The 20615-nt window shown below is 43.9% G+C and overlaps 1 protein-coding gene and 1 pseudogene across 1 annotated transcript in view; both read right to left on the reverse strand.

Moving 5' to 3' along the window:
• Positions 1–380, reverse strand: part of LOC129860064 (outer dynein arm-docking complex subunit 2-like) — a 73952-nt pseudogene extending 73572 nt beyond the window's left edge.
• Positions 381–16697: 16317 nt separating this feature from the next.
• LOC129859478 (MAGUK p55 subfamily member 7-like) overlaps positions 16698–20615 on the reverse strand; it is a 277723-nt gene continuing 273805 nt past the window's right edge. The window contains exon 18 of the mRNA XM_055929316.1: positions 16698–19279. Within this exon, the coding sequence (XP_055785291.1) occupies positions 19100–19279 (180 nt within the window). The 3' untranslated portion in view covers positions 16698–19099. The remainder of the gene's footprint in view (positions 19280–20615) is intronic.

Genomic DNA, 20615 nt, shown 5'->3' on the forward strand with positions numbered 1-20615 from the left:
TGTCCCAAATGGCACCCTATTCCCAAGTATTGCACTATCAGGCCCTGGTCAAAGGTAGTGCACTACATAGGGTTTGCCATTTGGGACTCAACCTGTGTAAAGTCCAAAGGGGAAGTTCACTAGACAAGTCGTTTTAAGGGAGAATCCATCGGTACACTCACTGACTTTGAAGTGATGAACTTGGAAATACGATTTGTTACAGAGTACATTGTGTTGCTGAATGCTGAAGGCCTGTGAACACGGAGAGCTTTCCAATGCTAATCACAGAACACAGAGGACCAATCAGTCTGTCTGCAGGCTACATGTGTGCCGCTCCGCTCCAGAGAGAAAGGGGGCTGTACCTGGTCATTGGGCCTCTGCTGGTTGTGGGCATTTCCCATTTCCTGTACCAAACGGCAGGGTTCAGAGGGTGGTGGTGGTGTGTGGCTGCTCCCCGTCTTCTGGCTCTTCTGTCAGCCCCGGCCAACCCGGCCACGGTAGGAAGGGGCGGCAGATAGCCTAGTGGTTAGAGCTTTGGGCCAGTAACCAAAAGGTTGCAAGATCGAATGCCCGGACTGACAAGGTAAAAATCTGTCGTTCTGTTCCTGAACAAGGCAGTTAACCCACTGTTCCTAGGCTGTCATTGGAAATAACAATGTGTTCTTGACTGACTTGCCTAGTTAAATAAAAAAGAAGCTCCCTGTTCTCCTCAGCCAAACCCCACCACTCCCTTTAAGGATCCCTCCACCCACGCAAACCTTCCTAACATCAACACCTGCTATAGACCTTTTCACAATCCTTGTTGTGTCCCAGCTAGCATCCTATTACCTATATAGTGCACTACTTTTGACCAGAGCCCTATGGGATATAGGCCAGACCTGGTAAAAGTAGTGCACTACAAGGGAATAAAGTGCCAATTGGGAGACATCCCCTGTCCCCTCCAACTAGGTCTGGCCGTTTACCTGCCCTGCAGCCTAACGGTTTCAGGACCCAGTTACTTGTCTGCTCAATGCATACGCCCGCATCCCCACACTGTGCCGATGACTCTTTATTGGTGATTACATCAACTTGTTAAGGGACACGACCCATTACAATATCATACTGCTCTTTTTTATTCTTAACCAGCAAACCAGACAGGTCTGTCTGTCTTGACCTCTCTCTCTCTCTCCCCCCACATTGTTTCACGCATAAAATCAAATTGTATTGGTCACATACACATCCATTGTATCAGTTGATGTCCAACCTCCACACTCCTGACACCATCTTGTCCTGAGAGAAAGGAAAACGACATCTTGTCAAAACAAGTCGGAGAGTGTGTGTTGTTCTCTGGGTGAATCCAGGGGCTCTGGACTGCAGGCTTTGGTTGTGAAGAGAGACACGGATTGGAACAGCGAAGTGCGGTGAGGGACGTCCTGGGGATTGCCATGATCTGGCCCAGTCATCATCACGCTAAGGGGCCTCCCTCCTCATCTGGAACTTGGTCTCTGTCTACTTGGTTAGTCTGAAAACATGTAAAAAGTAAAAATAAAGAAAATAATGAACCTGTTTTGTTAGGGCAGCCCATATATGTCCATGCACCAAGCAGACCTCACTCCTCATCTGGAACTAGGTCTCTGTCTACTTGGTTAGTCTGTAACACAGAGGATGCATCCCAAACGACACACTATTCACTATATAGTGCACTACTTTTGACCAGAGCCCTATGGGCCTTGGTAAAAGTAGTGCAATAAATAGGGAACAGGGTGCAGTTTGGGATGCATTCCTCTGTATAACAGCAAGAACCCCAACCTAACACGCCGTGCCAACATTTCTCTGAGAACACAACCGGCGCTGCCATTATGTCGCCACACGTCTCCTACAAGGCCAGATTGGCCAATTGCGTACAGGCAGAAATCTGTGTCCCAGGAAATGTATGGGTTTTATCAACATGCCGAGTTTCATGGGAATGTTTTGTTGGTTCCTGGTTCCGAACACAAGGTCAGAATCAGACGCTGAGCATAGGCAGTGGGAGCACCTTGAGATCCTGTATGTCTATCATCTAAAATGTAATTTAATTAGTGCATGGCCATGGAGTTAAATCTGATTTCATTGAGTGTGGTTTTAATCTGATTTCAATGAGTGTGTGGCGTTTGCAGTGTTCCATCATTGAAACCATCTACAATCACTTTCTCTATTGCAAAACACTCTGAGATCTCTCATATGTTCCTATGACCTTAGACAGTATCTTTATTATTGTTAAGTACAGTGGTGAACTTTGATATGACAACAGAATGTTTTTGTACACTCACTTCTTACACATGAACATGGAAATAAAATATTCCATAAACAGACCATACTATGGTAAAAATATATGAATATCAAACAACAGGTTGTCACGCCTGCTCCCGCTCTCCCTCTCTGGCGCTCGACCTCAGCCGGATCGCAGGGCTCCCACACCTCAGCCGGATTATCGGGCTCCCACGCCTCAGCCAGCTTGTCGGGCTTCTACACCTCAGCCAGCTTGTCCGGCGCTCATTCCTCGGCCGGCCCGACACGCTTGCCCAGGTGGGACGCAGGGTGGCGCCCCTAGAGGGGGTGGTCCTGTCACGCCTGCTCCTGTCTCCCTCTCTGGCACTCGAGGGCGCCAGGCTGCCCTTCATTACGCACAATGGTCACCATCATTACGCGCAGCTGCTCAATATTGGACTCACCGGGACTCCATTACCTTGTTCATTACCCCCTTCATAGCTGTGTGCTCCTCCATTTGTTCCCCGTGTCAGGATTAATGTCGTTATGTGTTCATGTCCAGACAATGTCCTGTCCCATGTCCATTGCTATTGAATGTTCACTCCCTGTTCTTGCTTCTCGTCTACCAGCGTTGGTCCTTACACAGGTACTTTTCAGGAGCCACCATTGCAGCGTGCTGACAGCTCATCTGAGGTAACCTAGGCCTAGTGGTTCACAGATATCGAAGAGCAGAAATCCATGTCCGATCCCAGTGGTGTGTGTGTGTGTGTGTGTGCGTGCCAGTGTGTCATAATGCTGCTGAGATGTGGTGGTAACTGTAGAACCTTCTATAGTAGAACAGCTATTAATGACTGATGATCAAGCCTCACTGTAATCCGTTTAACATCAAGACGGACTGACTATACAGGGTCAGTGTGGCTACTGGCCTTCTGCTCTCTTCTCACATCCCAGCTGAGTCCACCAACACACTGCTCGGTGCATGGATATACAGTATATGGGCTGCCCTAACAAAACAGGTTCATTATTGTCTTTCTTTTTACATGTGGTCAGACAAACCACGTAGTTCAAACCAGAACAGATCAAATCAAATGTTATTTGTCACATGCGCCGAATACAACAGGTGTAGACCTTACAGTGAAATGATTACTTACAAGCCCTTAACTAACAATGCAGATAAGAAAATTAAGTGTTAAGTAAAAATAGACAAGTAAATAATTTAATTTAAAATAACAAACGATTAAAGAGGATGAGTAAAATAACAGTAGCGAGACTATATACAGGGGGTACCGGTAAAGAGTCAATGTGCGGGGGCACAGGTTAGTCGAGGTAATGGAGGGAATATGTACATGTAGGTAGAGTAAAAGTGACTATGCATAGATAATAAACAGCGTAGCAGTGGCGTAAAATAGTGGGTGGGGGGGACAATGCAAATAGTCTGGGTAGCCATCTGATTAGCTGTTCAGGAGTCTTATCGTTTGGGGATAGAAGTTGTTAAGAAGCCTTTTGGACCTAGACTCCGGTACCGCTTGCCGTGCAGTAGCAGAGAGAACAGTATATGACTAGGGTGGCTGATATAGAGGTCGTGGATGGCAGGAAGATTGGCCCCAGTGATGTACTGGGCTGTACGCACTACCCTCTGTAGTGTGTTGCGGTCGGAGGCCGAGCAGTTGCCATACCAGGCAGTGATGCAACCAGTCAGGATGCTCTCGATGGTGCAGGTGTAGACATTTTTGAGGATCTGAGGACCCATGTCAAATCTTTTCAGTCTCCTGAGGGTGAAAAGGCTTTGTCCTGCCCTCTTCTCGACTGTCTTGGTGTGTTTGGACCATGATAGTTCATCGGTGATGTGGACACCAAGGAACTTGAAGCTCTCAACCTGCTCCACTAGAGCCCCGTCGATGAGAACGGGGCGTGCTCTGTCCTCCTTTTCTTGTAGTCCACAATCATCTCCTTTGTCTTGATCATGTTGAGGGAGAGGTTGTTATCCTTGCACCACATGGCCAGATCTCTGACCTCCTCTCCATAGAGTGTCTCATCATTGTCGGTGATCAGGCCTACCACTGTTGTGTTGTTGGCAAACTTAATGATGGTGTTGGAGTCATGCCTGGCAATGCAGTCATGGGTGAACAGGGAGTACAGGAGGAGACTGAGCACACACCTCTGAGGGGCCCCACGTGTTGAGGATCAGCGTGGCAGATGTGTTGTTACCTACCCTTATCCCCTGGGGACGGCCCGTCGGGAAGAATGCCAAGTGTGCGCAAAGCTGTCATCAAGGCAAAGGGTGGCTACTTTGAAGAATCTAAAATCAAATTAGTAATTTTTTTTTTTACACTTTTTGGGTTACTACATGATTACACATGTGTTATTTAATAGTTTTGATGTCTTTAATAGTTTTGATGTATGTTAAAAACATCCTAAAGATTGATTCAAAACATCATTTGGCATGTTTCTACTGACTTTAACGGAACTTTTTGACATTTCGTCTGCTTTTAGTGAACGCTCTTCGTGACTTTGGATTTGTTTACCAAATGCGCTAACACAAGTAGCTATTTGGACATAAATGATGGACATTACCGAACAAATCAAACATTTATTGTGGAACTGGGATTCCTGGGAGTGCATTCGGATGAAGATCATCAAAGGTAAGTGAATATTTATAATGTTATTTCTGACTTCTGTTGACTGCACAATATGGCAGATATATTTTTGTCTTGATTGGACTCTGAGCGCCGACCTCAGATTATTTTATGGTTTGCTTTTTCCGTAAAGCTTTTTTGAAATCTGACACAGCGGTTGCATTAGGGAGAAGTGGATCTAAAATTCCATATATAACACTTAATCTTTGATCAATGTTTATTATGAGTATTTCTGGAAATTGATGTGGCTCTCTGCAAAATCACCGGATGTTTTTGGAACGACTGAACATACGCACCAATGTAAACTGAGATAAAAATTTACCTACACACATACAGTCGGAAGTCGGAAGTTTACATACACTTAGGTTGGAGTCATTAAAACTCGTTTTTCAACCACTCCACAAATTTCTTGTTAACAAACTATAGTTTTGGCAAGTCGGTTAGGACATCTATTTTGTGCATGACACAAGTAATTTTTCCAAACATTGTTTACAGACAGATTATTTCACTTATAATTCACTGTATTACAATTCCAGTGGGTCAGAAGTTAACATACACTAAGTTGACTGTGCATTTAAACAGCTTGGAAAACTCCAGGAAATTATGTCATGGCTTTAACAGCTTCTGATAGGCTAACTGACATCATTTGAATCAATTGGAGGTGTACCTGTGGATGTATTTCAAGGACTACCTTCAAACTCAGTGCCTCTTTGCTTGACATCTTGGGAAAATCTAAATAAATCAACCAAGACCTCAGAAACATAACTGTAGACCTCCACAAGTCTGGTTCATTCTTGGGAGCAATTTCCAAACGCCAAAAGGTACCATTTTCATCTGTACAAAAAATAGTACACAAGTATAAACACCACGGGACCACGCAGCCGTCATACCGCTCAAAAAAGAGACGCATTCTGTCTCCTAGAGATTAACGTACTTTGGTGCGAAAAGTGCAAATCGATCCCAGAAGAACAGCAAAGTGCCTTGTGAAGATGTTGGAGGAAACAGGTACAAAATAATATTTTGTATTCCCATATCGACATTACCTGAAAGGCCGCTGAGCAAGGAAGAAGCCACTGCTCCAAAACCGCCATTAAAAAGCCAGTTGTTATGTTTGGAGGAAAAAGGGGGAGGCTTGCAAGCCGAAGAACACCACCCCAACCGTGAAGCACGGGGTAGGCAGCATCATGTTGTGGGGGTGCTTTGCTGCAGGAGGGACTGGTGCACTTCACAAATAGATAGCATCATGAGGGAAGAATATTATGTGGATATATTAAAGCAACATCTCAAGACATCAGTCAGGAAGTTAAAGCTTGGTTGCAAATGGGTCTTCCAAATGGACAATGACCCCAAGCATACTTCCAAAGTTGTGGCAAAATGGCCTAAGGACAGCAAAGTCAAGGTATGGGAGTGGCCATCACAAAGCCCTGACCTCAACTGAAAAAGCATGTGCAAGGAGGCCTACAAACCTGACTCAGTTACACCAGCTCTGTCAGGAGGAATGGGCCAAAATTCACCCAACTTACTGTGGGAAGCTTGTGAAAGTCTACGCGAAACATTTGACCCAAGTTAAACAATTTAAAGGCAATGCTACCTAATACTAATTGAGTGTATGTAAACTTCTGACCCACTGGGGATGTGATGAAAGAAATAAAAGCTGAAATAAATCATTCTCTCTACTATTATTCTGACATTTCACATTCTTAAAATAAAGGGGGATCCTAACTGACCTAAGACAGGGAATTTTACTAGGATTAAATGTCAGGAATTGTGAAAAACTGAGTTTAAATGTATTTGGCTAAGGTGTATGTAAACTTCTGACTTCAACTGTAGTCTATTTCCCCTTCACAACACCACAGTGACTGTGCTAATTTCACTAAAACAGTCTCGACCTCCATTCCTCTAACTTTAAACGTGACAGTTTCAGGCTGAATAATTAAGAACTGGGTACAAAGAGGTCGACAAGTCTCTGGGGAACAGCACAGCGAAAGTTTAGGAAAATACAGGTGGACACCTTTGCGGCGCCGTAACATAGTCAATGCGATCATACAGCCTCGGCCCCTCTACCTTGTTTTACCTCCACACGTCAGAGGAATTTCCACTACAACTAACAATGGACCCCTCCCCCTGAAATTTCCCCCCTTGCTGTCATTTTCACATCACACAGGGGGCCTCTCTCCAACCTTAACCTGCACAGCCTTTACAGGCAATGTATACAGAGGCCGTGTCCGAAATGGAACCCTATTCCCTATTAGTGCACTAGTTTTGACTAGGGCCCATAGGACTCTGGTAAGAAATAGTGCACTATTTATAGAATAGGGTGCCATTTGAGATGCAGCCCTAATGTATACATATGCCACCCAGCATTAATGACCTGGTGACTGGTCCATGCTATGGATATTAGAGCGAGCCTCAGCTCGGTATGTTGTTATAATTCTCATCAGGGGTTTGTACACTCACTCCGAGACATGGGCTTGCTTCCCAAATGGTAGCTGTGCACTACTTCTGACCAGGGCCCCTAGGGCTGCGGTCAAAAGTAGAGCACTATGAAGGGAATCGGGTGCCATTTCGGATATTGCCATTCGGAGTTATGAAGGGCATCCCTTGTTCACTCCTCTCCTCTCCCCTACGTTCCCCAGGCTCTGTGTGTAATTGAGTAATACAGCTCAAGGTAACAGGGCCTGAAAACCTTTGCCTACAGACATGAGGTAATGTGTTGTTAATTAGCAGAAGACAGACAGGGTAGGCGGAAGCCCTAGCCAGCACTGGAGCAGACTGGGGATGTGTCCCAAATGGCACCCTATTCGCTATATAGTGCTCTACATTTTACCAGAACCCTATGGGCCCTGGTAAATACTATTGCAATGTTTTAGGGAATAGGGCTCCATTAAGGACACGGCCTGGTTGGAACTCTCCCTCCAGTCATGAGCATTTAGCAGGGATGAGGATTACAGAGAAGCAAAGCCTGCGACGGCCAAGGGATGGTGACGGGCCGGATCACAACATGAAAGCAGGGACAGAGCAGGATTGAACGGGCTACTATTGAGAGAGCGTAAGAGAGAGAGAGAGAGAGAGAGAGAGAGATAAACAGAAGGAGGGGGGAGAACAGAAGGACAGACAGAGAGACAGGGAGAAAGAGGGAGAGAGAGAGAGAATGGTTATTTTAAGAAGAGAACCTTTATGAAAGATATCTGATCTCAGCAGGAGTCCAGGGCACCCTCGCTACCTACCCCTCCTCCCCCTTCCTCGTCTCCCCCCTCTGATGCGCATGATGTACAATTTGTCATGAAGCGAACGTAAAGACTTATCACGTTGAGCAGGGTTCAGGATATTGGCCCTGACGTTGTAATTTAGAGCAGTAAATCAAACCAATTGGAGTGTATATCAAGACAGGGGAGGGTGATTCGGTTTGCTTTAATGGTTTCCGAAAAGAATCAGAGGGACCGCTGTAGAAACCTCTGTGACATGTCACTGTGCCTCGCTATTATGGCTGTCTGGCTTTTCCACAACAATCTCCTGTTCATCTGTTTGGCTCCTCCTCTCCCTCGATCTCTCTCTCTCTGCCCCGTTATAGCCTGGCTCTGGCCCTCTCCCTCCAAACAAAGGGCCCAGTTAATATGGGAATTTATTTACATGAAAATAAATACATCAAAAGGCACAAGGAGAGTGAATCATGAAAACGTACTGAAGGCCCTGCGGAGCTCAACATTAATCTTGTGAATCAGAGATAAAAAGGTGAACCTTTAATGCTATAAATCCAGTGTATTCCTTAAGCTGCTCTCTGCTCTGCTCGGCTAAACCATTAGAGAGAGAGAGGGGGATGAGGAAACAAGGAAAAAAGTACAGCAGCTCTTTCATTCTGTGAGCTCTCAAAGTCACATTAATGTCATAACTGGAGAAACCATTGCTGCATGGGCTTGGGCTGTACATTGTTCATAATCACACAACTATAGCTGCTCTCCAAGGACCAGGTAGAGAGAGAAGGAAGAGGAAGGTTTGTTTTTCTTTAATCAGGTCAGGGACTAATACAGGCACACATGACATTTATTGACCTTTAAAATACACAATTCACAATTCATTGATCACTGTGATATCGCCATCTGTCAAATCATCCCTGATTCATGTGATTGAGGACAAGAGAGAGTGAGAGAAAGAGGGAGATCAGTTCCCTGATTGTCTGTGGCACTGTGGGAGAAACCTAATAGTGGGAACATGTGTTTCTGTCTTCATGGGTTTCTGAGTGTGTGAAACACGATGGCTTCAAGCTGATGCAACATTCTGGGCCTAGCACCGACAGACTAACGTCTGACTGAGAGAGTGGCATTCCTCCTTCCCCATAAGGACCCTACAAGGTGTGAGAAGAGGACTGACTATGTCTACATGTCAGTGTGATGGGAGAGAAAATGGTGTGTCAGTCACAACCACCCATGTGGTGTCATGAATGTCATGAATGTCATGAATGTCATGAATGTCATGAATGTCAGATACAACGTTATTTTGATGAAGAGAACTCTTGGAATCTCACATGGAACCCATCACCCTCATGTAAAATGTTTTGGGTGTTATCAAAACATACTCGAACGGGCAAGAGGTCCAAAACACTCAAACTTGGACATGGTCAAATAAACACATGGATGAAACACAATGGGTGAGGTAGTGGAGGTAACAAAAATACTGTACTGTAGATTGAAAGCGAGCTGAGGCTCATGAATGTGTCTGGATTGGCACTTTATTCCCAACATAGTGTTACTTTTGACCAGAGCCTTATGAGCCTGGTCAAAAGTTGTGCAATATGGGCCTGATTCCGACTTATGAAATTATTCCTTTCTTAAGCACGCCTTTCCTACACACTTCTCAGTAGCTGGTATTCAGACTGTTATGGAGGTGCGTAAGCTTTGCAGGCGTCCCTTGCACACACTGAATAAATGTAATTCAACTGCTGAAAACCCTCCCACTTGGTGGCCAAGAGATTTTCTTGTGGATTTTTCATTCAATAGGGTTTTCAGTACATTTATCTTAAGCCATCCCTTTAAACATGGTGTACCTTCTAGTTTGAATTTTGTGGACAGACAATAGAATACATCGAGAGAACGGGTTCAGAATATTAGGGATACATTTAAGAAAGCCATCTAAATACATGCATATTCGTCTCCGTTTCAGCAAAAATTGGGAGATAAAAAAATAAATACTCTGATCTTGCAGATTATTTAGGGTTAACAAAGTATTTATGAATAGACTTTACACACGAAAGAATGAAAGAAAACGGTAGTTTAATTCATTCAGAAAATTGCCACATTCAGTTCTTTAACCCATGGTAATGTTGGAAGTATAGTGTACATAGATTTATACAGTAATTATGACAATAGTAGGCTATACCCTTGTCAATCAATCAATCAATCAATCAAGTTTATTTTATATAGCCCTTCGTACATCAGCTAATATCTCGAAGTGCTGTACATACCCTTGTCTATTGCCTGCACTAACCACGGAACTTTGTGATGACACAACCAAGTATTGCGCCATGCGTCAGGTTCAAACTGTTACGGCTTGGTCTGCACGCCTACATGTCTTTGTTCAGCACAAGCACTGTTGTCGGGAGCTTCATGAAATGGGTTTCCATGGCCACACACAAGTCGCACACAAGCCTAAGATCCCCATACGCAATGCCAAGCGTCGGCTGGAGTGGTCTAAAGCACACCGCCATTGGACTCTGCAGCAGTGGAAATGCGTTCTCTGGAGTGATGAATCACGCTTCACCATATGGCAGTCTGGCGGACTAATCTGGGTTTGGCGAACACTACCTGCCCCAATGTTGGGGCTGTGTTTCTGGACCTAAGGAAGGCTTTTGATACTGTTAACCATGAGATTCTCATCACAAAATTGTCCAAGTTCAACTTTTCCCCCGATGCCTTGAGATGGATGAAATCATACCTTGAAGGCAGAACTCAGTGTGTCAGAGTGAGCAATGAGTTGTCGCCCACTCTTAGCTATGATGTGAGCGTGCCCCAAGGGTCAATATGGGGGCCCCTCCTGTTCAGCTTGTACATTACTGATCTGCCTTCTGTCTGTACTGGGTCTGAAGTTCAAACGTATGCAGATGATACAGTGATATATGTGCATGCAAAGAGCAAACAACAAGCTGCACAAGAACTCACTACTGTAATGGTCCAGGTTACAAAGTGGCTCAGTGACTCGTGTTTGCATCTCAATGTGAAAAAAAAAGTTTGCATGTCCTTCACAAAGAGGGCAACAGATGCTACTGAGCCAGATGTCTATGTGTCAGGGGAGAAGCTCCAGGTGGTATCTGATTTTAAGTACCTTGGCATCATAGTTGATTCCAACCTCTCTTTTAAAAAGCACGTGAAAAAGGTAATTCAGCTAATTTCCGATTTATACGAAATTGTTGGACTACAGAGGTAGCAAAACTGTACTACTTTAGGGCTAGTTGGTAGTATTGTATCAGTATGGGTTAGGGCTAGTTGGTAGTGTTGTATCAGTATGGGTTAGGGTTAGGGCTAGTTGGTAGTGTTGTATCAGTATGGGTTAGGATTAGGGCTAGTTGGTAGTGTTGTATCAGTATGGGTTAGGGTTAGGGGTAGTTGGTAGTGTTGTATCAGTAGAGGTTAGGGTTAGGGCTAGTTGGTAGTATTGTATCAGTAGAGGTTAGGGTTAGGTCTAGTTGGTAGTATTGTATCAGTAGAGGTTAGGGTTAGGGCTAGTTGTTAGTATTGTATCAGTAGGGGTTAGGATTAGGGCTAGTTGGTAGTATTGTATCAGTAAAGGTTAGAGTTAGGGGTAGTTGGTAGTATTGCAGCAGTAGAGGTTAGGGTTAGGGCTAGTTGGTAGTATTGTATCAGTAGAGGTTAGGGTTAGGATTAGAGCTAGTTGGTAGTATTGTAGCAGTAGAGGTTAGGGTTAGGGGTAGTTGGTAGTATTGTAGCAGTAGAGGTTAGGGTGAGGGGTAGTTGGTAGTATTGTAGCAGTAGAGGTTAGGGTTAGGGGTAGTTGGTAGTATTGTAGCAGTAGGGGTTTGAATGGCGCATGGCGCTTGAAACGCGCTTGAAACGGCGCTTGAAACGCCAGGGTTGTGGGTTCATTCCCCACGGGGGGACCAGAATGAATATGTATGAATGAATGTGTATGAACTTTCCAATTTGTAAGTCGCTCTGGATAAGAGCGTCTGCTAAATGACTTAAATGTAATGTAAATGTACTTCAAATCTATGATACTCCCCCACTTAACATACTGCTTGACTAGTTGGGCCCAAGCTTGCTGTACAACATTAAAACCTATTCAGTCTGTCTGCAAACAGGCTCTCAAAGTGCTTGATAGGAAGCCCAATAGCCATCATCACTGTTACATCCTCAGAAAGCATGAGCTCCTGAGTTGGGAAAATCTTGTGCAATACACCGACGCATGTCTTGTATTCAAGATCCTAAATGGCCTGGCTCCCCCTCCACTCAATATTTTTGTTAAACAGAAAACCCAAACATATGGCAGCAGATCCACAAGGTCTGCCATGAGAGGTGACTGTATAGTTCCCTTAAGGAAAAGCACCTTTAGTAAATCCGCTTTCTCTGTGAGAGCTTCCCATGTCTGGAATACACTGCCATCAGACACACATAACTGCACCACATATCACACTTTCACAAAATGCATGAAGACATGGCTAAAGGTCAATCAGATTTGTGAATATAATCCCTAGCTGTGTAGCTTGTGAGGTGTGGAAACACTTTGTTGCTTTTATTAATTTTGTCTTGCTGCTTTTTGTTCTATGTTGCTCTGTCTGTATGCTACGTCTTGCTTGTCCTATGTTTCTCTGTGTGTATGCTATGTCTTGCTTGCCCTATGTTGCTCTGTGTGTGCTCACTGCTCAATGATTGTCTATATTGTAATTGTTTTTAATAACCTACCCAGGGACTGCGGTTGAAAATTAGCCGGCTGGCTAAAACCGGCACTTTCACTGAAACGTTGATTAATTTTTTATTTATTTATTTATTTCACCTTTATTTAACCAGGTAGGCTAGTTGAGAACAAGTTCTCATTTGCAACTGCGACCTGGCCAAGATAAAGCATAGCAGTGTGAACAGACAACTCTTAGAGTTACACAGAGTTACACATGGAGTAAACAATAAACAAGTCAATAACATGGTAGAAAAAAGAGAATCTATATACAATGTGTGCAAAAGGCATGAGGTAGGCAATAAATCGAATAATTACAATTTAGCAGATTAACACTGGAGTGATAAATCATCAGATGATCATGTGCAAGAAGAGATACTGGTGTGCAAAAGAGCAGAAAAGTAAATAAATCAAAGCAGTATGGGGGTGAGGTAGGTAAATTGGGTGGGTAGTTTACAGATGGACAATGTACAGCTGCAGCGATCGGTTAGCTGCTCGGATAGCAGATTTTTAAAGTTGTTGAGGGAGATAAAAGTCTCCAACTTCAGAGATTTTTGCAATTCGTTCCAGTCGCAGGCAGCAGAGAACTGGAAGGAAAGGCGTCCAAATGAGGTTTTGGCTTTAGGGATGATCAGTGAGATACACCTGCTGGAGCGCGTGCTACGGGTGGGTGTAGCCATCGTGACCAGTGAACTGAGATAATGCGGCACTTTGCCTAGCATAGCCTTGTAGATGACCTGGAGCCAGTGGGTCTGACGACGAACATGTCGGGGCCAGCCGACTAGGGCATACAGGTCGCAGTGGTGGGTCGTATAAGGTGCTTTAGTAACAAAACGGATGGCACTGTGAGGCGGGTTGCAGGAGAGTATTTAGAAGTTGAGGTTTAAGAAAGTATTTTTAAAAGATATGCGAAGAAAAAGATGTAAAAAGATATATACAAGGGACACGGGACACGACAGGACAAAGACGTCTACACTGCTACGCCGTCTTGGAATTGTGCACTGTCCCTGTAAAAATAAAATAAACTCAATGCATAGTGCCAACTGTAAAGTTTGGTGGAGGAGGAATAATAGTCTGGGGCTGTTTTCATTGTTAAGGCTCCTTAGTTCCATTGAAGGTAACTAACGTAACAGAATACAATGACATTCTAAACGATTCTGTGCTTCCAACTTTGTGGCAGAGTTTGGGGAGGGCCCTTTCCTGTTTCAGCGGGGTCCATACAGAAATGGTTTATCAAGATCAGTGTGAAAGAACTTAACTAAACTGCATAGAGCTCTGACCTCAACCCCATCGAACACCTTTGGGATGAATTGGAACGCTGACTGTGAGCCAGGCCTTAGTGCCCAACATCAGTGCCTGACCTCACTAATGCTCTTGTGGCTGAATGGAAGCAAGTCCCCGCAGCAATGTTCCAACATCTAGTGGAAAGCCTGCCCAGAAGACTGGAGGCTGTTATAGAAGCAAAGGGAGGACCAACTCCACATTAATGCCCATGATTTTGGAATGAGATTTTCGACGAGCAGGTGTCCACATACTTTTGGTAATGTAGTGTATTTACAATTCCCTTATCCAAATGGATTACTCATTTACCTATCTCTAATCAATATCTCTTATAAAGATGTCAATTAAAGTGCATGGACAATGGTGTTATTTCTCTCTGAAAAAAGTAGATGCTTTTTCTACTTGGAACCAGTACGTTCGCTAGAACTTCTTCATGGATTCTTCATGCGTAAAGGTGGTGGAATTATTGGGGAATTAAGTCAAAGTCAGAATACAGCATATCTGTACACACCTCTGCCACACCTTCATTTATTCGATCTCCACCCAAAATGAATAGTGGGTGAAAAGCACGCTTTTCTCATGTTTAAGTTTGTCATAATACACATAGAGAAAAGTGCATAAAAAGGGAAATACATTCCATTTACGTGCACGCTTAACTCGGGTCAGAATCGGGCCCAATATTGGGACTAATCCTTTGTGAGCTATTTAGAGAAGAACTAAACCAGAGAGGACAGGAGAGTGGAGATGGAAGTGACTCCAGTCACTTTGGCTCATTGGAGGCTGGGAAGAGAGGGACACCTTTACACAGGACTCCCAGCCAGCAATCCCCAAACACAATTTGCATCCCAAATGAGCCCTGGTCAAAAGTAGTGCACTATAAAGGGAATAGTAGTACCCATAGGGCTCTGGTCAAAATCAGTGCACTATAAAGGGAACAGGGTACCCATAGGGCCCTGGTCAAAAGTAGTGCACTATAAAGGGAAAATATAGGGTGCCATTTGGGATGCATCCCAGACAGCGGGCACCGTTAACATGGCTGTTATGACGTGGAGGGAAATTCAGCGCTCACTTAGAAGCTCTACAACCTTTTCTTACCTGTCACTCGGCCCACGTTCCCACGGCTCTGGTTTCCCACGCCCGGGGGACGATGTGAGGCAGTATTTTTCTTGTGTTAAATATGGATCATTGAGCTTGATGGCTTTTGGAAGGTAAAACCCAAGTGGAAATCTCTGCCTTCCTCCCTCTCTCTCTCTCTTACCTCTAAAAGCCTGGCATGTCGGGCGAGCTCCAGCTCCTTCTCATGTCCCCACTTACAGTTGTGCGCTCAAAATTGCACCCTATTCCCTTTATAGTGCACTACTATACTATCCTTTGGACCATAGTCAAAAGTAGTGCACTATAAAGGGAATAGGGTACCATTTGGGACATACACGGACTGTGGAGCACGGTGAGTAAGTGAGTGAGTCCCACATCACTCCTTAATCCCAATTAAGGGGAAGAGGAGAGTGAAACCCTTCCCCTTGGCCTCCTCACAGAGTGCCATTACCTCTCCCTGACCTTCCCCCACTCTCCTCCCCCCACCACTCCCTCCCGGCCTGTTCCCAGCCACCTCTTTCCTGCTCCTTAATCTTCCCTCCATCTCCCTCTCCTCAACCCTCTTTTCCTATCTCAGCCTGTAAACTCCTGTCCTCCCTACCTCATCCCCCTTTCCTCACCTCTTTATCCCTCCCTGCCTGGGCCTGTGAACTCCTGCCCCGCTCCACACGGCAGCCATCAATGTGAGCTCTGTGGAACAGAGGGAATGTGAAGGTTACTGAGGCGACCTGTTTTGGGCAGAAGGGTTTGTTTTGGATCGTCATCAAGCATCGGCTCGGAGAGAAAATCAATCGGAGTGCCACTCAGACAATCTGAGCCCTTGTCCCAAATGGCACCTTATACCCTATATAGTGCACTAGTTTTGACCAAGGCTCTGGCCAAAAGTAGTGCACTATGTACAGTAGGGAATAGGGTACCATTTTGGATGTAGCCTCAGGACTTCTCCAGATCCCCCTCTGCTATACTAAAGCCATTGAGTTAGTCATATGGCCTGTTAGACAACATAACATTGTTTAATTAGGCAACACCGCAGGCCTCAAGTTTCAACAAACAGACAGATATACAGACACAGGTTTCAGTCCTCACCCCATGACCCTACTCAACTCAGAGCTCACATTCAGGTGATGATTGATTGATATCAATGGTCTCTCTGAGGCTAGGATGTCAACACAGCAGAGCTGTCTACGACAGTAATTGCTTAGATGATAAATACATTAGCAATGATCACTGCTCTCTGGTGAAGCCAGTCATCTACATATGAAAGATGTGAATGTGAGGTTCCATCTGAAATGGCACCTTATTCCCTTTATAGTGCACTATAAAGGGAATCAGGTGCCACTTCGGACATAGCATCTGAGTTCTATTTACACAAGTGTGCACTCAAAGTGTCTCTGTGAAGGTGTTTTTCTTCTTCATCGGCGCGAGTGAAAGTTGAGCTAAATGGCACTCAAGGGCTCAGAAACACATTCTAGACACACACGATTCTCACAACCCCAAGCGTCCCATATCACTGTTATGAGAGGAGAAATTCTCTCACGGCTACAATCATCGTTCACTTGCCATACTTATTAACATCTTAGAAAGTACACATTTGGTTGAATATTTTTAATATAAAATGTACAAATAAAAAGAAAACTCTTACAACTTGCCAAAGAAAGTATTTAATATTCAGTCTGAAGAAAAATATCCTCACAGACTGAACTTCTGAATCCGATCAATGATATGGATGGCGAGAGGGTAATTATGAACCTAACATAACATGAACATGTAATAAAATGATGGGAAAACTTAAGGGTTAAACCGGTAGTGTAGATAAACATGGTATTCTAGTGGCTTAACCTGAAACAAAAATATCCCTTTAAATAGGCTTGATAATCAGAAAAAAACTAAACAGGCGCACCTGTGATACTAAGGCATTTTTTGATCAATAAAATAAAGGGATAAAAGAAAAGAGAGATAGAGAGAACAGATTTAAAAGAGAAAACAGACACCAGACAGAGAGAGAGATAGCTGTGGTGCCTCTTCATGACCTTAGCTGGACACAGAGCTAACTAACTAACACCCATGGTTGGTGGTGTAAGTGTGAAAACTTGGGAAGAGAGAGAACATGACAGTGACCTCACTGCCCGTGAGGTCACTGCACCCAGCAGGGCCTAAACCCAGACTACAGGAGTAGGGTTGGAGAATTCCGGTAAGGATTCGAGGATTTCCTGGTAATTCCCTCCTGATTCCAGGAATATTCCAACCAGGAATCCTGGAAAACCAGGGAATTTAAAAAATATAAATAATTGCTAACTTATAAACAGGAGGAACTATATGAAATGTCGAGACGAAGCCAAATTAACCTTCCATCTGTGTAGGGTCTTTGAACATCAGACATGATTAGGGTTGCAAAATTCTGGTAACTGTCCATAACATTTGGGGAAAGTTACCAGAATGTTTAAACCTCAACATCATAGCACCAGAAATGATCTCATCAAACAATCCAACATACACTTTATAGTCTAGCCACCTAACCGTGGGATACAGAAACTGAATAGCAGGAAAAGGGTAGAGGAATAGACAGACAGGAGGGAATTAGAAAGAGAGGACTAGCAACTCTAACCTTTCTCTATATAACATGAACCTTGTTAAGTTAGAAGCAGCTACTTTTTTGTTTCGGTCTGTTTTAAATCTATTAGCGCTATGGAGCCCTCTGTAAGGTTCCTTGTTTTAGGCCTGTTTTATGAGAATAAATTAAGGCTAACTCCACTCCACCCTAATTATACTAGATTGAAAACATTTTACTTACAAATGACGAGCCAATGTCTGGTAGTTTAATTGGCAAATTGTTTTGCTGCCTGGTCACCGTCATGAGTAAAGTATTCAAAGTAGGGTTTAAATATCTCTTTTTAAATAGCTCCTAAATAAAAAGTATAAAACACCTAGGCGTTGTCCTAAATCCCTATATAGGGAATAAGGGTGTCGTTTAGAATGCACGCTGTGTAAGTAGGGCACGGGAACTTGAGGTACGACGACAAGACACTGTCTGATGCCTTGAAAGAAGGCTTCCAACATCAAAGTAACGTCAGAAATCACCTCAGGTTGTACAGTGACAGTATCCTGGTGCTTCTTTATAAAATATGTTATAGATATGGCATATATAAAAGGTATGTAAAACAGCAGAAAAATATTTAAATACATTAATTTCTCTTGAATAAAATTACACCTGTTGTTGCCCTTCGTTGAGTGTACTGTACCTGCCGACATTTTGCTTTGCCATCTTGGCATAACAGTCTATGGAAGCGTTAAAAACGGCAGGGGCATAGTCTATCAGAGTTTGAAGGTGCATCCGAAATGGCACTCTACCCCTATATAGTGGACTATTTTTGACAAGATTGCTATGGGTCTTAGTCAAAAGTAGTGCACTACATAGAGACAATTGTGTACTTTGGACCGAAGAAGAGTTTAAGACTTGAAGTCAAATTTTTTATTTGTATCTCTTTCCCCATTATTCTCTTCTTGAGGCTTTGAGTAATATACAGAAATGTACATGTAAACACTGCCCACTGTCAATCCAGAAACAGAAAAATACAAATCCCTTTGTTTTCTATAAACTAATGTTAAAAACACACTAAGGAAGGAGCCCGTAGTTACAGTACGTACTGGCACAGCACTGATTGGCAGTCACAGTGAAACCGATCTGAAGACAGAGCAGCGGTCTAAAACCAGATCAGACCAGCCCCACCCTCAGATGTCCAGTGTGTTGACTGTTGACTGAGATGGACAGTGCCCAGTGGAAGACCCAGAGAGAGATACAGGCTTCATCCCAAATGGCACCATATTTCCTACATAGTACCTTGACCAGAGCCCTGTGGGTAGTGCAATATATGAAGTCAGTTCACTGCTATCCAACAACGCCCACCACACACATGGCAGAAATAAGGGTAATATATATATATATTTTAATCTTCTTTCTCAAAAAGTATTTCTCTCTGTGGTTCTCAGGAGTGAGTCCATCTGATGGGTATCCAGTGAGTGTCTGTCTCCACCTTCTTCAGAGCCACCTTCAGTTCACTGAATGCTGCCGTCAGGTCGTCGTTGACGATCACCTTCTCAAACAAGTGGCCGTATTGGCTCTCCATCTGCTGGCCAGTGCTCACCATTTCCAGGAAGTCCTCCTCCTGTTGGACAAGAATATCATGGAATAGAATAGATATTTTACTGTCTGTTTTGAGAGAAAAATAAATGTACTTTCTGCTTATCTCAGGGTCAAGCTGTTGTCGATGGCCTATGAAGAAAGAGTTACGGGCATGAGTTAGTGAGTATCTCAGGGACGACAGAGACATTCACATAAACACAAACATAACAGCCATAAAACACAAATAAACAGACAGAATGACCCAATCTGTCACCTCTTATTCCGCTACCCCTCTCTGGCGCTCAATGTCACCTGTTTACTTATTATTACACACACCTGCCACTATCATTACGCGCACCTGAGTCTCTCCTGGACTCCATCACTTCTATGATTACCTCCCCTATATCTGTCACTCCCTTTGGTTCTTTCCCCATGCAGTATTAGTTTCTCATGTCCAGACGCTACTCTTGTTTTGTATTGTCCAATTTATTATTAAAGTCACCCCCTGTACTTGCTTCCTGACTCCCAGCGTCTGCATTACACAAACAGAGAGCTGTTTGATCCTGAAGGACACCTAGACCTCTTTACAAAACCTTACACAAAAAACCTCATGGAATTTTTCATAATTTCCTCCATTGGATACAAAATAAAATAAAAAAGCCTAAAAGCAGAAAAAGACAAAACATATCTGTGATTGACAAAGAGACAGACAAAACAAGTAACAGATCCATAATTTAAACATGCCACTTTGGACTTACAGCGACAGGCCAATGACAGTGTGTGGACAACGCATTCAAAATGGGAAGCCTTCATAAAAGGAAATGGCTTGGACACATTAACCTACTACTGTAGCTACACTATACTATATACAAAAGTATGTGGACACCCCTTCAAATGAGTGGATTTGGCTGTTTCCCGTTGCTGACAGGTGTAAAAAAAAATCGAGGTGAAGTCGAGGTGACAGGTGTATAAAATGCAATCTCCATAGACAAACACTGGCAGTTGAATGGCTTTACTGAATGGCTTTACTTTCCCGACCGAGTATTTCTCCTGTCTTATCTGGTGTCCTGTGTGAATTTATGTATGCACTCTCTAATTCTCTCTCTCTTTCTCTCTCTCTTTCTCTCTTTCTTTCTTTCTTTCTTTCTTTCTTTCTTTCTTTCTATCTTTCTTTCTTTCTTTCTCTCAGAGGACCTGATCCCTAGGACCATGCCTCAGGACTACCTGGCCTGATGACTCCTTGCTGTCCCCAGTCCACCTGGCCGTGCTGCTGCTCCAGTTTCAACTGTTCTGCCTGCGGCTATGGAACCCTGACCTGTCACCGGACGTGCTACCTGTCCCAGACCTGCTGTTTTCAACTCTCTAGAGACAGCAGGAGC

Source organism: Salvelinus fontinalis, chromosome 7 (genome assembly GCF_029448725.1).
Source record: "Salvelinus fontinalis isolate EN_2023a chromosome 7, ASM2944872v1, whole genome shotgun sequence".
Lineage (NCBI taxonomy): Eukaryota > Metazoa > Chordata > Actinopteri > Salmoniformes > Salmonidae > Salvelinus > Salvelinus fontinalis.